The sequence below is a fragment of the Formica exsecta genome, unplaced genomic scaffold, assembly GCF_003651465.1.
Source record: "Formica exsecta isolate Colony F162 unplaced genomic scaffold, ASM365146v1 scaffold31, whole genome shotgun sequence".
NCBI lineage: Eukaryota > Metazoa > Arthropoda > Insecta > Hymenoptera > Formicidae > Formica > Formica exsecta.
In genome coordinates, this window is record NW_021850355.1 from 1,317,351 (window position 1) to 1,333,781 (window position 16,431).

The 16,431-nt window shown below is 30.1% G+C and overlaps 1 protein-coding gene and 1 long non-coding RNA gene across 3 annotated transcripts in view; both read right to left on the reverse strand.

Moving 5' to 3' along the window:
* LOC115237782 (muscarinic acetylcholine receptor gar-2) overlaps nt 1–16,431 on the reverse strand; it is a 37,578-nt gene that overhangs the window by 7,513 nt on the left and 13,634 nt on the right. For both annotated transcript variants that reach the window (XM_029811056.1, XM_029811055.1), the window contains exon 2: nt 14,522–14,698. In XM_029811056.1, coding sequence (XP_029666916.1) covers nt 14,522–14,619 — 98 coding nt within the window. In that variant the 5' untranslated portion in view covers nt 14,620–14,698. The remainder of the gene's footprint in view (nt 1–14,521; nt 14,699–16,431) is intronic.
* On the reverse strand, nt 8,863–12,347 carry LOC115237785. Its single transcript, XR_003884397.1, has 3 exons — nt 12,101–12,347; nt 9,383–10,333; nt 8,863–9,176 (listed from the first exon to the last, which is right to left on the reverse strand). It is a non-coding gene; the product is annotated as an uncharacterized LOC115237785 (long non-coding RNA).

A 16,431-nucleotide genomic window follows, 5' to 3' on the forward strand; every position in this document is an offset into this window, starting at 1 on the left:
GGGGATAAAATTGTTCAAATGTATGATTACCGTGATTATCATGCTTTCTTCAACGTCAAAGGAATTTTCTGCATTCAAGGAACGTCAAATATTATATGTATAACCATAGAACATATTGACATAATAAACGGATAATGTTAATTTTTGTGCATATAATCTACTAATCATCGGGAACATATTTCTACCCGTACGCTACATATTATAATACATATAATAGATTATATTATATTTTTGTATTGATTATATTATAAATCATCGACGCGTGGCGATGGCGTTTGGACGTTATCTACTAATTTGTACTGATTCTACGCGGGTTTTAGTAAGCCTTTTTTCTGATTATTAATTTTAATTTTAAATTTGATTGCGACAACAAATGTTGTACATGTCGGGTTTTAAAATTCCGATTTATTTTTTACATATTTATATCCATGCTGAAGGTGGATCAAAAAACGGTTTTTACCATTTTTAATGCACATTTATTGGTAAAGTTTGGAAATAATAAGTTCGCGCACCAATACCAGCGCCTTGGCTCTTATCTGCCAGTATTCTCACTTAATTAATATAATAGAGTTTATAGAATCATCATGGATTTATTCACAAATGTATAAAATTATTTTTTAATTAATTAATATATATATATATATATATATATATATATGTATAATTCGTGTTTATTTAACATTATTGGCATTAAATTTGCGTAGGATAATAATACTATTTTGATAGCAAAGACCCATTTTTACGAAAAAAAATTGCAAATTTACAAAATTGAATTCTATGCAAATTTATTATATACAAGTTTTCAAAGCTGAAATATATAACAGATAAATTAAAATTATGTTTCGTCATTTTTATGTAAACTAAATATTTGCTTCATTAGCTTTATCTGTACATATTATGCAATTTTTCAATTCTATCTAAGTCTGAATATTTTTGATTATATGTTTGCTAAAATTTGCAAGAGAACGTCTCTCTATTCTCATTATACGTTAACTTCACCTTCAGCAAATTTTACAAATTGATGAATCCCATGTTAACGTTATTGCGACGGCAAATCCCCAGCGCAAGTATCTAAGGAAACCGCGAGAATAAAGAATGTGCTATGAGATTCTTTGTTTCAATGTTCCCCAGAGTAAATACTTGTCCTCGTTATTCGTGAGCATCCTCCTTGTATAGACCTACCGTGAAATCATTTGTAAATACTTGTCCTCGTTATTGCTGTACTTCTACTTTACGAAGCTATTGTGAAACCGTCCATAAAAAACAACCAACCATCTGTAATTATCTCAAAATTCAGCCGTTTTGTTTATGTAAAAAAGAATTGAAACTAGTAATATTAAAATAACAGAAAGTCAAATCTTTATATAAAAATAAAAATTTGTTTTTACAGAATATCATATTAAATAGTTTTTTTTGTTGATCATTGTATGGAATAATTACATATATAAAAAACAGATTTATTAAAATTTTATAAATAAAATCAATTTTATTTATTTAATTAATTTTTAAAAATTAGTCTTTAATTAATAATTAATAATCCCAATTTTTTATATATTTCAAAATTTATATAATGTTTGCTTTATATATAATTTTTATTTGGAAATAAGTTGTTATTTTTACAATATTATAATATTTAGTAATGCGCAAGTATATCACAGATGAACAATTAATTAAGTTCCTTATTTTGCAAAAAATACGCCTCTTTAATTATTTAACAATTTTAAGTAAAAATGTTCTTATTTTTTATCAGATAAGATTACAAACTAATTTATCAGTTTGAATTAGATGACATAATGAAAAAAAAACTTATAATTTAATATTTGCGAAATTGAGCACCCTTTTCTAACTACACAAGCTAACTCGATCTATTATAAAATAATGCAAACTACAGCAGCTACTTCCTATCATTTGCGTAAGCACGGAGTAGGGTAGAGCGGGGTCAAAAGTAACACGGGGCGAAAGTAACAACTCAAATATCTATAGATATATAGTAGATATATACACGTGCGTTGGTCAGTGCATGAAGCTAAACAACCTACAACATGTCTCAATACGTCTGCGGCCTCGGTACTGAGTGAACGTGTACAGTGACGAAAATATATTTTCGAGGTCATAAAGTATCTTTTTCCGAGTGTGCTAAATTTTGAATATAAATATTTCTACCGCAAGTAAGCTCTTTTTTTTTTATTTATATTTAGATTTAGTTATTTTTGTATATTATAATAATTGTTGCATATCCATTTTTGATATTTTATCATTAAAAATTTTAAATCAAAGTTGACAAACATAGTCGGGGACGATTGTAACATCATTGTCTGGGGTCGAATGTAACGTTACAACCGACTCCGACTGATGCAATTTATTTCATTTTGGATTATAAGTAAACTATTTTTATTTCAGAATGCCTCGTACTAAGATTAGAAAGACTGACAGGATATAATTTATATAATATATAAATGACTTATATATTTGTCATAACTGTGATGCAGAGTAATCTCTATTTGTATTAATAGTTCTTAATGATACTGTGTTCCTATTACTCTAATTGAAAAATTATTATTTAGAAATAAGAGCAAAAAAATGTTTATATCTTGTTATAATTTGAGTTAACAAAGTTAATGTTTTCTATGATTAATATAAAAAAGTTAAATTTTAAAAGAATAAGTTTTTATTTTGCTATTTTTTTGTGTAAGAATATGAATATTTTAGTTTATTTCTGCTAATATCAAAAAAGCTGAATTTTAAAAGAATAAATCTTTATTTTGCTACTTTTTTATATAAGAATATGAATATTTTAGTTTAATTCTGCTAATATAAGAAGAATTATTATAATTTCGTTGAATAAAAACTTTTAATTTTGATTATTTAAAATTGTTACAATTGACCCCTAATAGTGTTACAACCGGCCCGGAGTCTGGGGCGATTGTAACATTTTTCCTTGCTTTCATTTTTGATTGATAATTTTAATGTTATTCATCACAAGGCTTAAATGTTATGATTTCCATAAAGTGAAATAAATATGCTAACTTGGGATATCAAAATTTTTTTTTTTACTATAATAGTTTTTTTACAATAAAATTCTAAAGTCAAATTGTTACTTTTGACCCCGCTCTACCCTACCAACATTTTAGAAAGTCTTTTTATCACAGGAGAGAAAATAAGCAGTAAGGAAAAGGCAAAGGGCGTTATGTTGAGCGTCAAGATGAGATATATACAAGTGTATCATAAGATATACGAGGAGAAACCAGCTCTCGTCAGAAAAATATCCCTTCTGAAGCTCCACGCATAAAGCTCCGCTATCTTAATGCTAAAAATATCTACCATATGTCAAGCAGACAATAGTATGTATATGATATCGTTTTAAAAATTTTCTATTCATGTATAATGTATTTCCAATAAATAATCCTTAATAAATAAACATGTAAATTTTGAAATTTATTATAGATTAAAATTTTATGAAAAAAGAAAAGATAATACAAGCAACAAATATAAAATCTGTATTGATCAAAATTTGATTGTTTTATATTAAAGAAATTAAAGAGATTTTAATATTTACAAAACAATAGAACATTTTTCATAAAATTGAATAATTCGGAAGTTCTTCCAAAATTCCAAAAATTTATAAAAGTTTTTGGAATTTCGGTTATATACCTTTTACATACACAATTTCGGGTATGTATATATATATTTTATCTTTCATAATTCCTTATTTATAAAAACAAAGGGTTTAACTTCGCGCATACAAACAAACATTCTAAAAAAATTATTCATATTTAAAAAGCATATAAACAGGAAAATATTTATTTCTTTTTATTCATATAATCCATTATCCCTGACACATTCATTGAGCGCGACTTGTCAGCCCGTAGGCCAGCTACACGCCAATATCTTGCCAGTCGAATGGACAGGGAATCGGTGTATCGAATCGCGTGGACATTCGTTAACACTGTGGCGCAATAACGCTTAGTGGCAGAACGTGTTGTGTGTACGTTCCTTTTAAGGTGTGCGCGAGTGCATTTCGTCGGTGTATATGTACCGGAGAGAGGGTGGCAAAAGGGGTGGAAGCTACATAAGCCCTGGTGAGCAGAGGATCATCGCCGTGGAATGGCATGATCATACGGACGGATGGAAGGGCCGCTGAAGAGAGAAAGGCTGCTGAGAGGGCGGCTGAAACAGAGGAGTGAATAAAAAGTTGGACCGCGTTGTAAGCGGGGAAAAATTGCGAGGAAGAATATGGCGAAGCAGAAATATGGAATGACGGCGAAGGATGGCAACAAGTATCCGGTCGGCATCGTTCCAGCGCGTTGTAAATACCAGCGAGCAAGAAACTCGGTTTAATGAACGATGAAACTGAACTAGACTCGTTGCTCGTCAAATCAAAGTAAATACAAAAATGTACAATTGATGACGAGTTCTCTGCGCTACGCAATTTGAGATTTTAGAAAAAAATATATACGAACGGATATAACAAATTATATATTACTCAGTTAATTTTAAATGAAACTTTATTGCAACAAAAAATATTACACATACATACAGACAATTTATAACTTACAAAATTATTAAAAGTAATATAGCGATTTTAATAAGAAAGATTTTTATTAACTTTAATTATAAGATTAACTTTAAATTGGTTAAAAAATTCCTCTGCACGATAGAAAAGTCTCATATATGTATACATATATCTTTGTATAATGCATAAAAATATTATGTATAGTTTTTTGCGTGTAAGCAATAATTTTACTAATTGTTATTATTTGTTTTAGTTAACAAGATTACGTTGTGTTGCTCTTACTAACATGATTCACGATTTCTGATTGATTACTGACATTTTATTCTCAGGATCGACCCGAGCACCCCGATTTGTAATGTCACGCTTGTATCCTTTCTTTGCAGTACATTCGCAATTCCCATCGGGGAGATTTTACTTTTATTTTCTAGCCCAGTTACTAGATGGAATATTTCAAAAGGCTCCCACTTTTCTTGCCAGACACGAAATACGTAACCCATAGCTGCAGGCTGATATTGGAGCAGCTAGCATCGTTCCTTCTCAACGGTGCATCTTCAAGTGACATGGTTTCCTTCAAATTCTCCAGTATATCCTGTTCAAAGCCGAAGCAGCTCAAAATCGATTTTCGAAGAAAGCAAACACATGTTGACGTGAATCAAGAGTTATCTTACGTTTGATATAAAAAAATCATAAAATGCATCCGAGAAAGATGCTGCTTTGTTGTAACACATTTTTATCTTTTTTTCTCGAAAAAACAATGCTCTTTTTTATATTAAAAAATCTTTACAAAAAAAATTCTTCTAATAATAAATTTAAATTTTAGAATAATTTAAACTTAATAAATAAAATATAAAATATTTTGAGAATAATTTTATAAAATAAAAATAACATGACATTAATATTTAGATTGTCATAATATTGTCGGTTTATCAAATTAATTAGATATATTTATGTTATTAAATTAATTATCTATTCGCGCATATATGTATATACTTTTTTGGTACTAATAATTTTTAGAAAATATTTTATATGTGATATAATTCTCTGCAAAAAAAAATAATATTATACTATGCTACTCTTTCTCGAACAGATAAATTTTATATTTCTGTTTTGTCCTTGTTTGCTATTTTCTCATTATCTGATAATAAAAGACGATACAGCACGTAAGTTCGCAGATTGAAGTACAGAAACTCAGACACAGTTTTTCCCAAAATTACATTTTGCAGCGGTAAAGAGGAACAGATCTTTACGAGTCGCCAGATATGTTCTAACTTTGTAAAGGCAAAACGTCTACAAAAGTTTGCAATAACTTGATACAATACATTATGAGATAGTAAAAAATCAAAATCTAATTATAAGTGTTTACATCAAGATTTTATATAGAATGAACTTTTCTTCTAAATATTTTCTTATTTAAATAAAAAATGAAATTATTCTTAGCAAAAAGCCGTTCATACATTTCATTTTTTCGCCAGAACGTTTGCTTGTAATGTGTCATGTGTGAGACGATTCTAGCATCTCAAAGCATGTAATGCAAAATGAAAAACGCTTTATATCTCGTGTTGCTACGTGATTATTGTCAACGGCTTGCGGGAACTTAACACGGGGTAATGATCAAATCGGATTTACACTTTAGGGCGGAGGGCAAACGCAACTCCATAAATATCAGCGGAATATGTTACGGCGCATCGAGGGATGATAGCGTTGCTGCGATGATGTAGCAGACTGAGAAGAGGGAATCTCGATTGCCCAAGGGGAATTGAACGAACCTATTTAATAACTCTCGCTGACGTACGCGATCGCCCTCGGCGTGACACTGGAACCACCGGATAACCCGACCCAACGGTGCTCGAAAGCAAATCGCAATCTCTACGGCGGTTATATCGATGACGACATGGCAATGTCGTCATACTTATGCAACTTTATCATCAGTACAAAGCCACAGAGAGATTGTGAGTAAACAAAATTTTCCAACAATCGTAATACTATTTATATCGTGTATACTATTTATAATACAATATTCATTTTGATTTTTACTTGCAGGGGAGATTCCCATTTTATCATTAATAATAATTATACGAAAAGATAAAATATACTGCTGATTTTCAAACAGGCAGTTTATCTTCGGAAATGCTAGTAATTCATAATCGGCTGCTTTCTCGATAAATATCGCCTTACACCGGCTAGATAAACAAAGGACGCCATTATCTACATAATAGGATTCTGATAAGAACTTTAATAGGCTAGTATTATGAATTACCGGGGCTTGTAAAATGTGACGGCGGTCTAAAACTGTAGAAAACGAGCGTTGGATCAGTAAAAGATATCAGAAAGGCCGTAGATTTAAGCAAGCATGACCTTGGACCAATTTTCGAAAATGGTGTATATAGATTGAAAAGATATATCTGGACCTACATCTCATGAATCTCGATATGATCGCTGCACGGACATATTAATCGCACTTCTGTACAGTTTGATTGTGACATAACGACATAAGAGCTAACACATATATGCGGGAGTAGATCAAAATAAGAAACCAGTCTTGTAAAGAGACATGTTAAAATATATGAAAAATATTTTCTGTGTGTGTCACAATTATCTTCTTACATAAGAATCATAAATGTGTGACGACTGTAAAAACATTTTTTTGATAAAAATGAATGTGTGTTGTATATTACGCATGCAGTAACATATAATGTAATTGTTGCATGGTTATTTTAATTACAAATCAAATGAAATACTGCATTTTATTTACATTTAATGGAAACTTATGAGTTATCTATGTTGACTGCATAACCAGCTTTTATTGTTTGACACTTTGAGAATATTATATTCTATAGATATTTCTCTTTTTCTTTTTCTGTTTCTCTCTCTTATAAAAAATTACAAAACTGCTCGTGAGTGTAAAAAACTAATCTTTTAAACCCATCTTCTATGTTTCATTGCAATACAAAGCACAATTGACCAATATAATAATTTTTCTCGCAAGCGATATTACGATGACATTTCCAAGATGAAGTATTCCGTGTCGCGAAACTACACATGCGGGAGTCCAACGCGACGAACAAGGGAACGTGTATCAATTTCCACCAATTACACGTCACCCAACCTAGTCTCATCCTTTCAGTTGGAAATTGCAGGTGCATTCGACTGTATGTCATCGTTAGTACGTGTTATTAGAATTTTTAAATCACCTTTGACACCAGTATACAAATTATTCTATACCTTAATTTACTACACCTGCCAAATATTTCTTTTTATTTAAAAATTTTATGTAAAATTCTATTAAAATAATAAATATAAAAAAAAATTATACATTATTATATAAGATACTTAGAAGCAAAAAAACTTCTATGAAGTTATGAAAAAAATATTTCATGTGATAAACTATCTCATTAGATAGTTTATTCTGTATTACACATAGATAGAAATACACATAGCCAAAACTTTAACAAGTAAAAATTATACACATAAAAAATATACTCGATAGCATTGACGACAATTTTATACACACACACACACACACACATCGCATTTTATATTAAATTAATTTTTAGTACAAAATTAAAAAAAGGAATATGTAAATATTGAAAATATAAGGAAATTTGAAAATATAAGGATGACATCAAAAATTATCGTTTAAGAAACATTAATATTAGCATGCTAAAAAATATAATGGCTATTTTGAGATTATCTTATATCATTAATCTTCGATTTTTCATTATGTATCTATTATTTTAAAATTTTCTGGTAACCAATAGAAAATTTTCCCTTTTAGATAAAATCTTTAGATAATGAATTATCTGAGTTTTCAACGCGATTTGTTGTACAAGAGAGAAATATGTTTCTATCTCGAAGATCTGCAGATGAGATCTGCAGAAATGTGATAACTTATAGACGAGTTAATACATCATCATTGACGCGATGTACATTTTCGGAACATGATGTGGGGAGAAATGGTCAGCCTGAAGTACATGAAAAAATCAAGTGACATCAGGCCGCTGAACGTGCATTCGACATTTTCAGCTCTTCAATGTGATTGATAAGATCGATGGAAGACAGATTTGGCTTTGTGCGCAAAATGATCGCAAAATATTTATCGTATTCATATTATAGTACATATAGCTCAAGTTATATTTAAATTTTATATCGATAAAAGAGACGTTCCTTTAATTGGCACGCTTCGAATTTAATCGGAAATACCGAAATTTAAAACGTATACTTTTATTGTTTCATATAGTTATTGTAATTAAATACGATTGTTCTTTTGCCATCATCTGCTGACGATCTTCGTCTCTTATTAGGTTTAAAAACAATGTATTAAAAAAATAAGTATACTTAATTTTGAATACACGCATATATTTTTATATAATATTTGTTATATTGTAGATATCTACACAATGTATGAAATTATAAGTTATTCCATGTTAATTAATCGTAGGCGTAGTAAACAAACCACGCCTAGATTTAATTTTGTAAGAAATGTGATGCCATATTCGAGCGATAAATGCGAGAAAAGAATGAGGATACTAATTAAGTTAATGAGAAGTGAGTACAATATAACATATTCTTTGTCCGGCAAACTTATTTGATTTGTTATATGTTAGCGATGATTGAGATGCCTTTTCAGAAGAAATTTTTTTTTGTTTTAATGCTAATCGAGTATCTAAAATAATTAAGATTATTCATATCAGTAAAAAGAATTTAATTGAGTCAATTATAAAAAATATTAACAGTTTGTGGCAAGTTTATTGGTCTGTTATATAAGACTTGAAAAGAGCGTCAATATCTTTTATAACGTGAAACTATTAAATACTATTATTGTATAACATTAAATATAATAGCTAAAATAATAAATCTATTAATACTTACGTCAAGTCTGATGATATTTTTTTGTATACTTTATCATATTTTAATATGGAATCTATAAAGATACTCGTTCCATTTATATATATTCCTAATGCGTCATAGATATAAAAATTTGCAAGTCATCTTAGTGAAAATTGTGCATAAAAGTTATATGCATGATTAATCGTTTTCTTCATATTAAGATACAATCTCTGTCCTTCAACGATTGTTTGCTCAATAGACTCGACTAAATATATTGGCAAGTGTGTATATATTCCTATCTCTAAAAATATTATAAAAGGTTACCTTTATATATACAAACACACATATACACAGTTTTTCACACAGGTTGGACATGCTATCGATTTCCCATTACATTCCGTGGATGTGTACCATATATTGTACATATCTAATATCGTAGTACATGATATGGTACAGAGTGTTTATAAATCGCGGCGAGCTTTCAGTGTATTTGCGAAAAAAATAAACAATTTTCTCTCGACTCTCTTGAGTGAAAAATATTTATACATCGTTTAAAAAAATTGAGAACGAGTAACGTCATTCCACAATCGGCTGGAACGTTGAGCATTATCCGCAAAAATTGCTATCTCTTGTACATTTTCAGGAGGCATCGCCTACATAACCGTAAGCGAGTTTATAGATAAATTAAATATATCCCATGATTTTGGATGTGTTGTACATCCAATCGCTAGGAAAAACAAGAATATGCGCGATATAAAAGTCAAATGCGCCGCTGCAGCTTGTCGAGAATGCATTTTTCTCTCGATTCTCTTCAACAGAGCAATGAAAATTCGAGAATCAATATTCACCGTGTGTCATCACAATGTACCCCAGCGTCGTTCCCGTTGCTCGGTCTATTTTATTTTTTCTCTGCATGTACGCTGCAATCGTGCGTCGCTTCTGGTACACAAAACCGGAGAACGACAGAGATAATTTTGTTGCACGTTGGCGTAACTACTCGGGAAGTGGAAATATGCAAGAGAACGATCATATAAAACAATTAAAGCAATGCACGCAATTTTGCGATTTATATTGTTAAGTCAGACAAATTAAACATTTTTATCTTATTATTATACAATTGCAGAGTTAAACTTAAACTCGTACATCTTAATCCACAAGTGCCAACAAGTAACAGCAAAAAGAAAACTTCTTTTTAATAAAGTTTTAATGCACCGAGAAGATTTTATATAACAGAAAGAGGGAAAAAGAAAGAGAATAAAAAAAACAATTTTTGTAAAATAAAGAAGATTGGAGAATTTTTTTTAGAGATACTGCGAATATATTGTATTTTATAATACCGAATTTCCATAGATTTCAGATTATATAGAATTAAATATAGAATTAAAATAAGAATAGATGATAAACGACCCAACCAGAGCATAGCGAGAATTCCTTAGCAAACAGAAAATAATATAACAATTGATCGCCGCATTATAATAGCGCTGTGCTAATCGCATGCATCATCTAGCTAGACGGTAACGCTACCATTCGTGCTTTTACAGAGTGTCATTTACGTAGTTAACCGAAACAATAGTACCGCTTCGTATTGGATGTACAAGTCGATCCATTTAATGGCTCTGCTCCCATTTTAACATGTAACATCGTCGCGCTAAAGATGCGAATATCGAATGCAGTGACTGCATTTTATCTACTATGTTTTTTAAAAGCAACTTTTCTTTCTTTGTATTTTTGCCAAATTTTTCCCACAGGTTGTTTGCAGACTTTCTGATTATTTGCTCTCAAATACTGATATTATTATTAACTCAAATATATATATTATTTAACGTATTTTTATCGTAGCATTGATCATGTCAGCAAAATATTGTATTTTAATTATATCGTTTGCCTTTAAATATGATAATATTTATGTTGAATGAAGTTATATGTTTTCTCTTTATTTTTTTATGAAATTTATTATTATTTTTTTAATTTAGTAATCTTCTATTATTCGTTCAATAAACTTTCAAAAGCTATAAAACAAAAAATGATCATAAAGAAAGCATGGATTATTTTAGACAATTTTATTATTTTAAAATAAAATATGTATATTGTGTTATTGTGTGTATCGACATTCAGTCAAAGTAGCGCTGAATATTATTGTAAAAAGATATTAATAACTGTACATATAATATGAGAGAATATTACCAAATTTAAGAAATTAGGCTCTCGAGTGAACTCACAAATTCAAATAGTCGCGGGCTAGAGAATATTAATATGAGAGAATTGTTCTTGGTTGCATTAGATTTTGTGTTATAAAAGATGCAAAATATCAGTCTATGCTTTAACTGATTACGATGAAAATCAATATATCCGGGAAATATAACCCATCATGTCACACAACTTCATACCATATACTCGTTTTATATATATATATATATATATATTATATATATATATATATTGTATGTACAGGTATAAACGCAACTTTAACTTTAATCCGTTATTACGATCAAATCACTGAATATTGCATAAAAATGTAACTCATACCGATATATACTTTCTTATATACAAGGCATCATACGCATACACGAAATATGAATATATTTATTGCAAAATTATAAATATTATTTAATCGTTAAAATAAAATTTGATCAATTTTTGACAAAATCTACGCACATTATCGTTGTGTGTTGTGCACACATTAACTTCATTTTACCCATCACGTTTCTCCTTTTTAAGCATATAATACAGCCTTTTAACAAATGTGAAAATTTCACGTACATTGTGACATACATTGATGTGTTCCAGTGGACGACTTTCGTTGTCGCGACGTTGTTGACTCACGCAATATTCGAAATTTTCACCTCAATCGCGTGTGCTCCGACAGCTCGTTCGACGTCGCTCGCGTGATTCCGCGTCGTTACACGACATCGGTTTTTTCTTTTGTTGTTAAATAACGACTAGTATTCTCGTTCGTATGCCTGTGCTTAACGTATTTGGAGCCGAGCTAGCCCATCAACCAACTAAACCGCATGTTTTACCCCGCGTCGCATTGCCAGATTACCGTGGCCCTGCTAGGTCAAGGATGCGATTTGACCCGGATTGATTCACAAGAATTTTATATACGTCGGCATTCATATAAATCTCCGTTATTATGTATATATGTAAATTATTTCAAAATATTGTACAAGCAATATATACTTACATAATGAAAATTCGATCATTCGATCATTTGATCATAATTCCATTTTGCGTGTGAAATATCGATGATATATGCAAATGGCTATTATATACAATGTTGTTTGTCGTGAAATGTCATTATGCTAAACTATTCAAAAATACAAGAAAATCAACAGTCATGTAACAGTAGACATAATATTCCAGGTTGAATAATTTTCAATGAAATATATTCAGCAACAAGTCTATTATAGTTCTTTTATAACCTTTCGTGAAAGACACAGATTCATCGAATAGAGAGATTTGATTGCAGAATTACGTGATGTTTTCTCGTGATGTAAGCGCTAAATAAATCTGAATTACCGTATAAATCATGTGAAAAAATGACTATAACAATTCCCAAAGAGAATTTGCAGCAATCGTACATTTTGCCATTCGGCTGGATTAAGGTGAAAAAAAGGTTGAAGCAAAGTCTTGTCTTGAAAAAAGGACAGTTTCCCGAGAGAATTCTTTTTACTCCAATTCTGTCCCCGATGAAAGTTCATTTCCTTTAGCCTTGATATTCCCGGCAAAGTAGGGAACACAAACGGGGAACGTTGATTGTATAAGACGCGCCGCGTGATGTTATTACCCCTCGATAATGAGCAGTCCTCAGAGGTAACGATAACTTGGCGAGGTTGCTTGGAATTCAAGAGGGCTATTTCACCAAATGACGAATCGTTTATCTAAACGCGTTTTCAGCGACAAACCTTACTCCCGTATCGTACCGCAGGTGGCAAGTATATTTTCGCAGAACTAATCAGACGACCATGCACGTAAACGCTATCGTTATCTTGCGTGTTTTGATTAAAATGATGAATTGTATGATATGTATGTTACAGGCGTTGAATAGAAGAGCTACATCCACGGTAAAATAAATGAATATAACAAGATTTATATGGCTTATAATTTAATCGTTGCAAACTGCAGCATTAATATAACAGTACAATTACATTTGTGTTTCATAAGTAAAATTCACTTGCAAAGCGTTTGCACATGCCACAAGCAAATAAAATGTCAACATTAAACTTAGCACAATGCAAAGATTAATTTTCATAAATCTTTTTAAATATAATTTACACACACGAAACAAAAACGTAGTTTAATAAATAATGCATTTGATTAAAAAAATATATGTATAAAATTTTGATTAAGAAATTAATCGTGTGCAACTAATCAATTGCGTGAAGAGAATAAAACTTTTGTAAATTATAGTATACAACATATTCAGAATAAGCTAATTAATAATATCAATTACTGTCATCCTATTAGCATAACTTTACGCCATCGATGTCTGTTCCAAATTTTCTACAGCGCATAAATCTTTCAAGGATGTTGGGAATTGATGGAACGAATAGCGTTACATAGTGCAAGTATACGTCAGCAAGAAGAATTTAAAAGTAAAACGTTGTAACCATGAAAAAGTAAGATGCGATAAAATATAAAAAATCGGTACCCTTAAGAAACTAATTTAAATATAACATTTTTTAATAAAAAATATAGATAAAATTAATTTTAAACCGTTATCTCTTTCTTTTCTTAGATACGTTTTGTGCGTGGGAATTCTACAACGCAACTTTTATTTGCAGTTTACAAATCTCCCGAGAGATTAACAAATGTGATTATCTAAAAATTAGATTCCATAAAAACTTTTAATTCGAAAGCAATTCAAAGTTGTAATAATATATCAAAAGCATAATAAACTATATCAGAGTTATAGTAACATACGCAATACGTACAACGCAAAATAATCGATGCACGTATATTGTATTCACACCGATTGCAGTGACAGTTTTACGTGCGTAGAAATGGTAACAAAAACTATATGATACAACCGCAGTCTATATGCTAAAATTTGCAAAAACCCAAGAGACTACCAATGCAGCGTTGCGAAAAGTTACAACTCACATTCATTCGCGCTCTCGCGTTCCATTCTATCCAAATGCTAATCTCTATCCATTTTGAATAAAAGATACCTGCGCTTACCATTGTGTGATAAAATCCGTGCCAATAGTGAAGATTGGCGCAGAAGTACGATTGACCTCAGTGCCGTTCAGGCTGCTTTCGGTGCCGTTCATCTCCATTCCATCAAACCGAGGTGGCAGCAACCTTCAAAGTCACTGCGCCCTCTCCTCCTCAATACCCAGTCATCTCTCGAACATCCTAGAAACACGAGCTACGATTGAAACATATTTAAATGCCGATAAAGATTAGGAAAAACATCGTACTTCTTTTTGGATATACTCATGCAATGCATTTTTATATGAAACGTTTGAAAGGAATGTTTCTTATGACAAAAATTTGATTTAAAGATTATAATTTTTTTCTTTTAATTCTTTAGGCATTAAAATTTACATTTTAATAAAGAAATGTAAACATTTGTAATTTTATAAATTTTCTAATTAATTTATAGAATTAAACTCAAATTTACAAATGGAAAAAATGGAATTTTCTATCATAGTATATAAAAAAATTGAAATTGTTATCATTATATCGCAAGCTTAAGGCTTATTGGTATTAAACATAACTTAAGATTACTCAAAGTTTTACTGCCGATAATAAATATCTACAAATGACTGCGATAGAATTGTCAAGGCCAAGCAAATGAAACGCAAAAATCTCCCCTCGCGTGTGGCACGACGGACCAGGTTTTTATATTTATGATTATGTCCTAGAAAATATATGGTCATTACAGAAACATTAATATATGTATAATAATAGTTATGTAAATACTACGAATAGAAAGTGTTATTTATCGTTTAATTCTTAATTTGATTGAGCATTTAATTTGAAAGAGAACTTTATATCTGTAATTTTTAATCGTATATTATATATATATATATATATATATATATATCTCATTTTAAGTTTTAAATACTGTACATACATAACAAAAACTTGTTTCATAAATTTAATTGTGAGTTTTGTACAGTAAATTACAATACAAAATATATTGTTTTTTTCAATTGTGAATATGACGTTAAATTCCTGAAAACGTAACTAAAATTGCGGTACATACAGATATTGTTATGCAGATATGATCCGATAACTGCTGCTAAGGTTTCATTCTAAAATATACCGTACTTTCTGATACATATTAAGATTTCACAAAAGAAATTTAATTCTCACCAGTCATGCTTCGTGCTCGGTTAATACTCCAACGTCAATAGTACTGCAATATTATCATGTGTCGCATTGGACCTAATAACGTTAACGCTACCAAAACGCTTCTTAAATTGCAAACATTAATATTGCTATGTTTATGATTTTTTTCACAAAATTGCAAATTTTTTTTTATATAGAAATCTACGAGATGAAAGCTTTTGATGCCAATGAACAAAACCCGCCGAACCTCGCCAAACAATTTGCTTGTTTTATTTAAAATCCCGTCCCGACAGAAAGAATCATTTTCAAGCAAACAAGTTCTCTTGAGAAAGATTTATATAAAATAATGTTTGAGATAAAAAAAAAGAATGAAAATATAACGATTTCTATATAGCATAATTTTGTACTCAATTGAAAATATATTTAGCTTTGCATTTACGCAATAATTAATTATAAGTAGATTATTAGTAGCAATAATAATAAAAAATGTTGGGTGGAGTTCCGAATAGGTGAACCCTCCGATTTTTTTGAAACTTTTGCAATTTTATTTATATTTTATTTTTTATATTTATATTTATATAAAGATTACATATATGCACGTCATAAAATGATATATACTTTAATACACATATTAAAACGCGATATATGTAAAGAAGCGTATAATTTATTTTACTGAATCGAATTATTGCACTGGACCGAAAGCTGCATTTGAGATATAGTATAAGATCACTTCATAATGTTCAATTAACTAAATGCAAACACAAATTTATATAGTAATAATGATATAAATA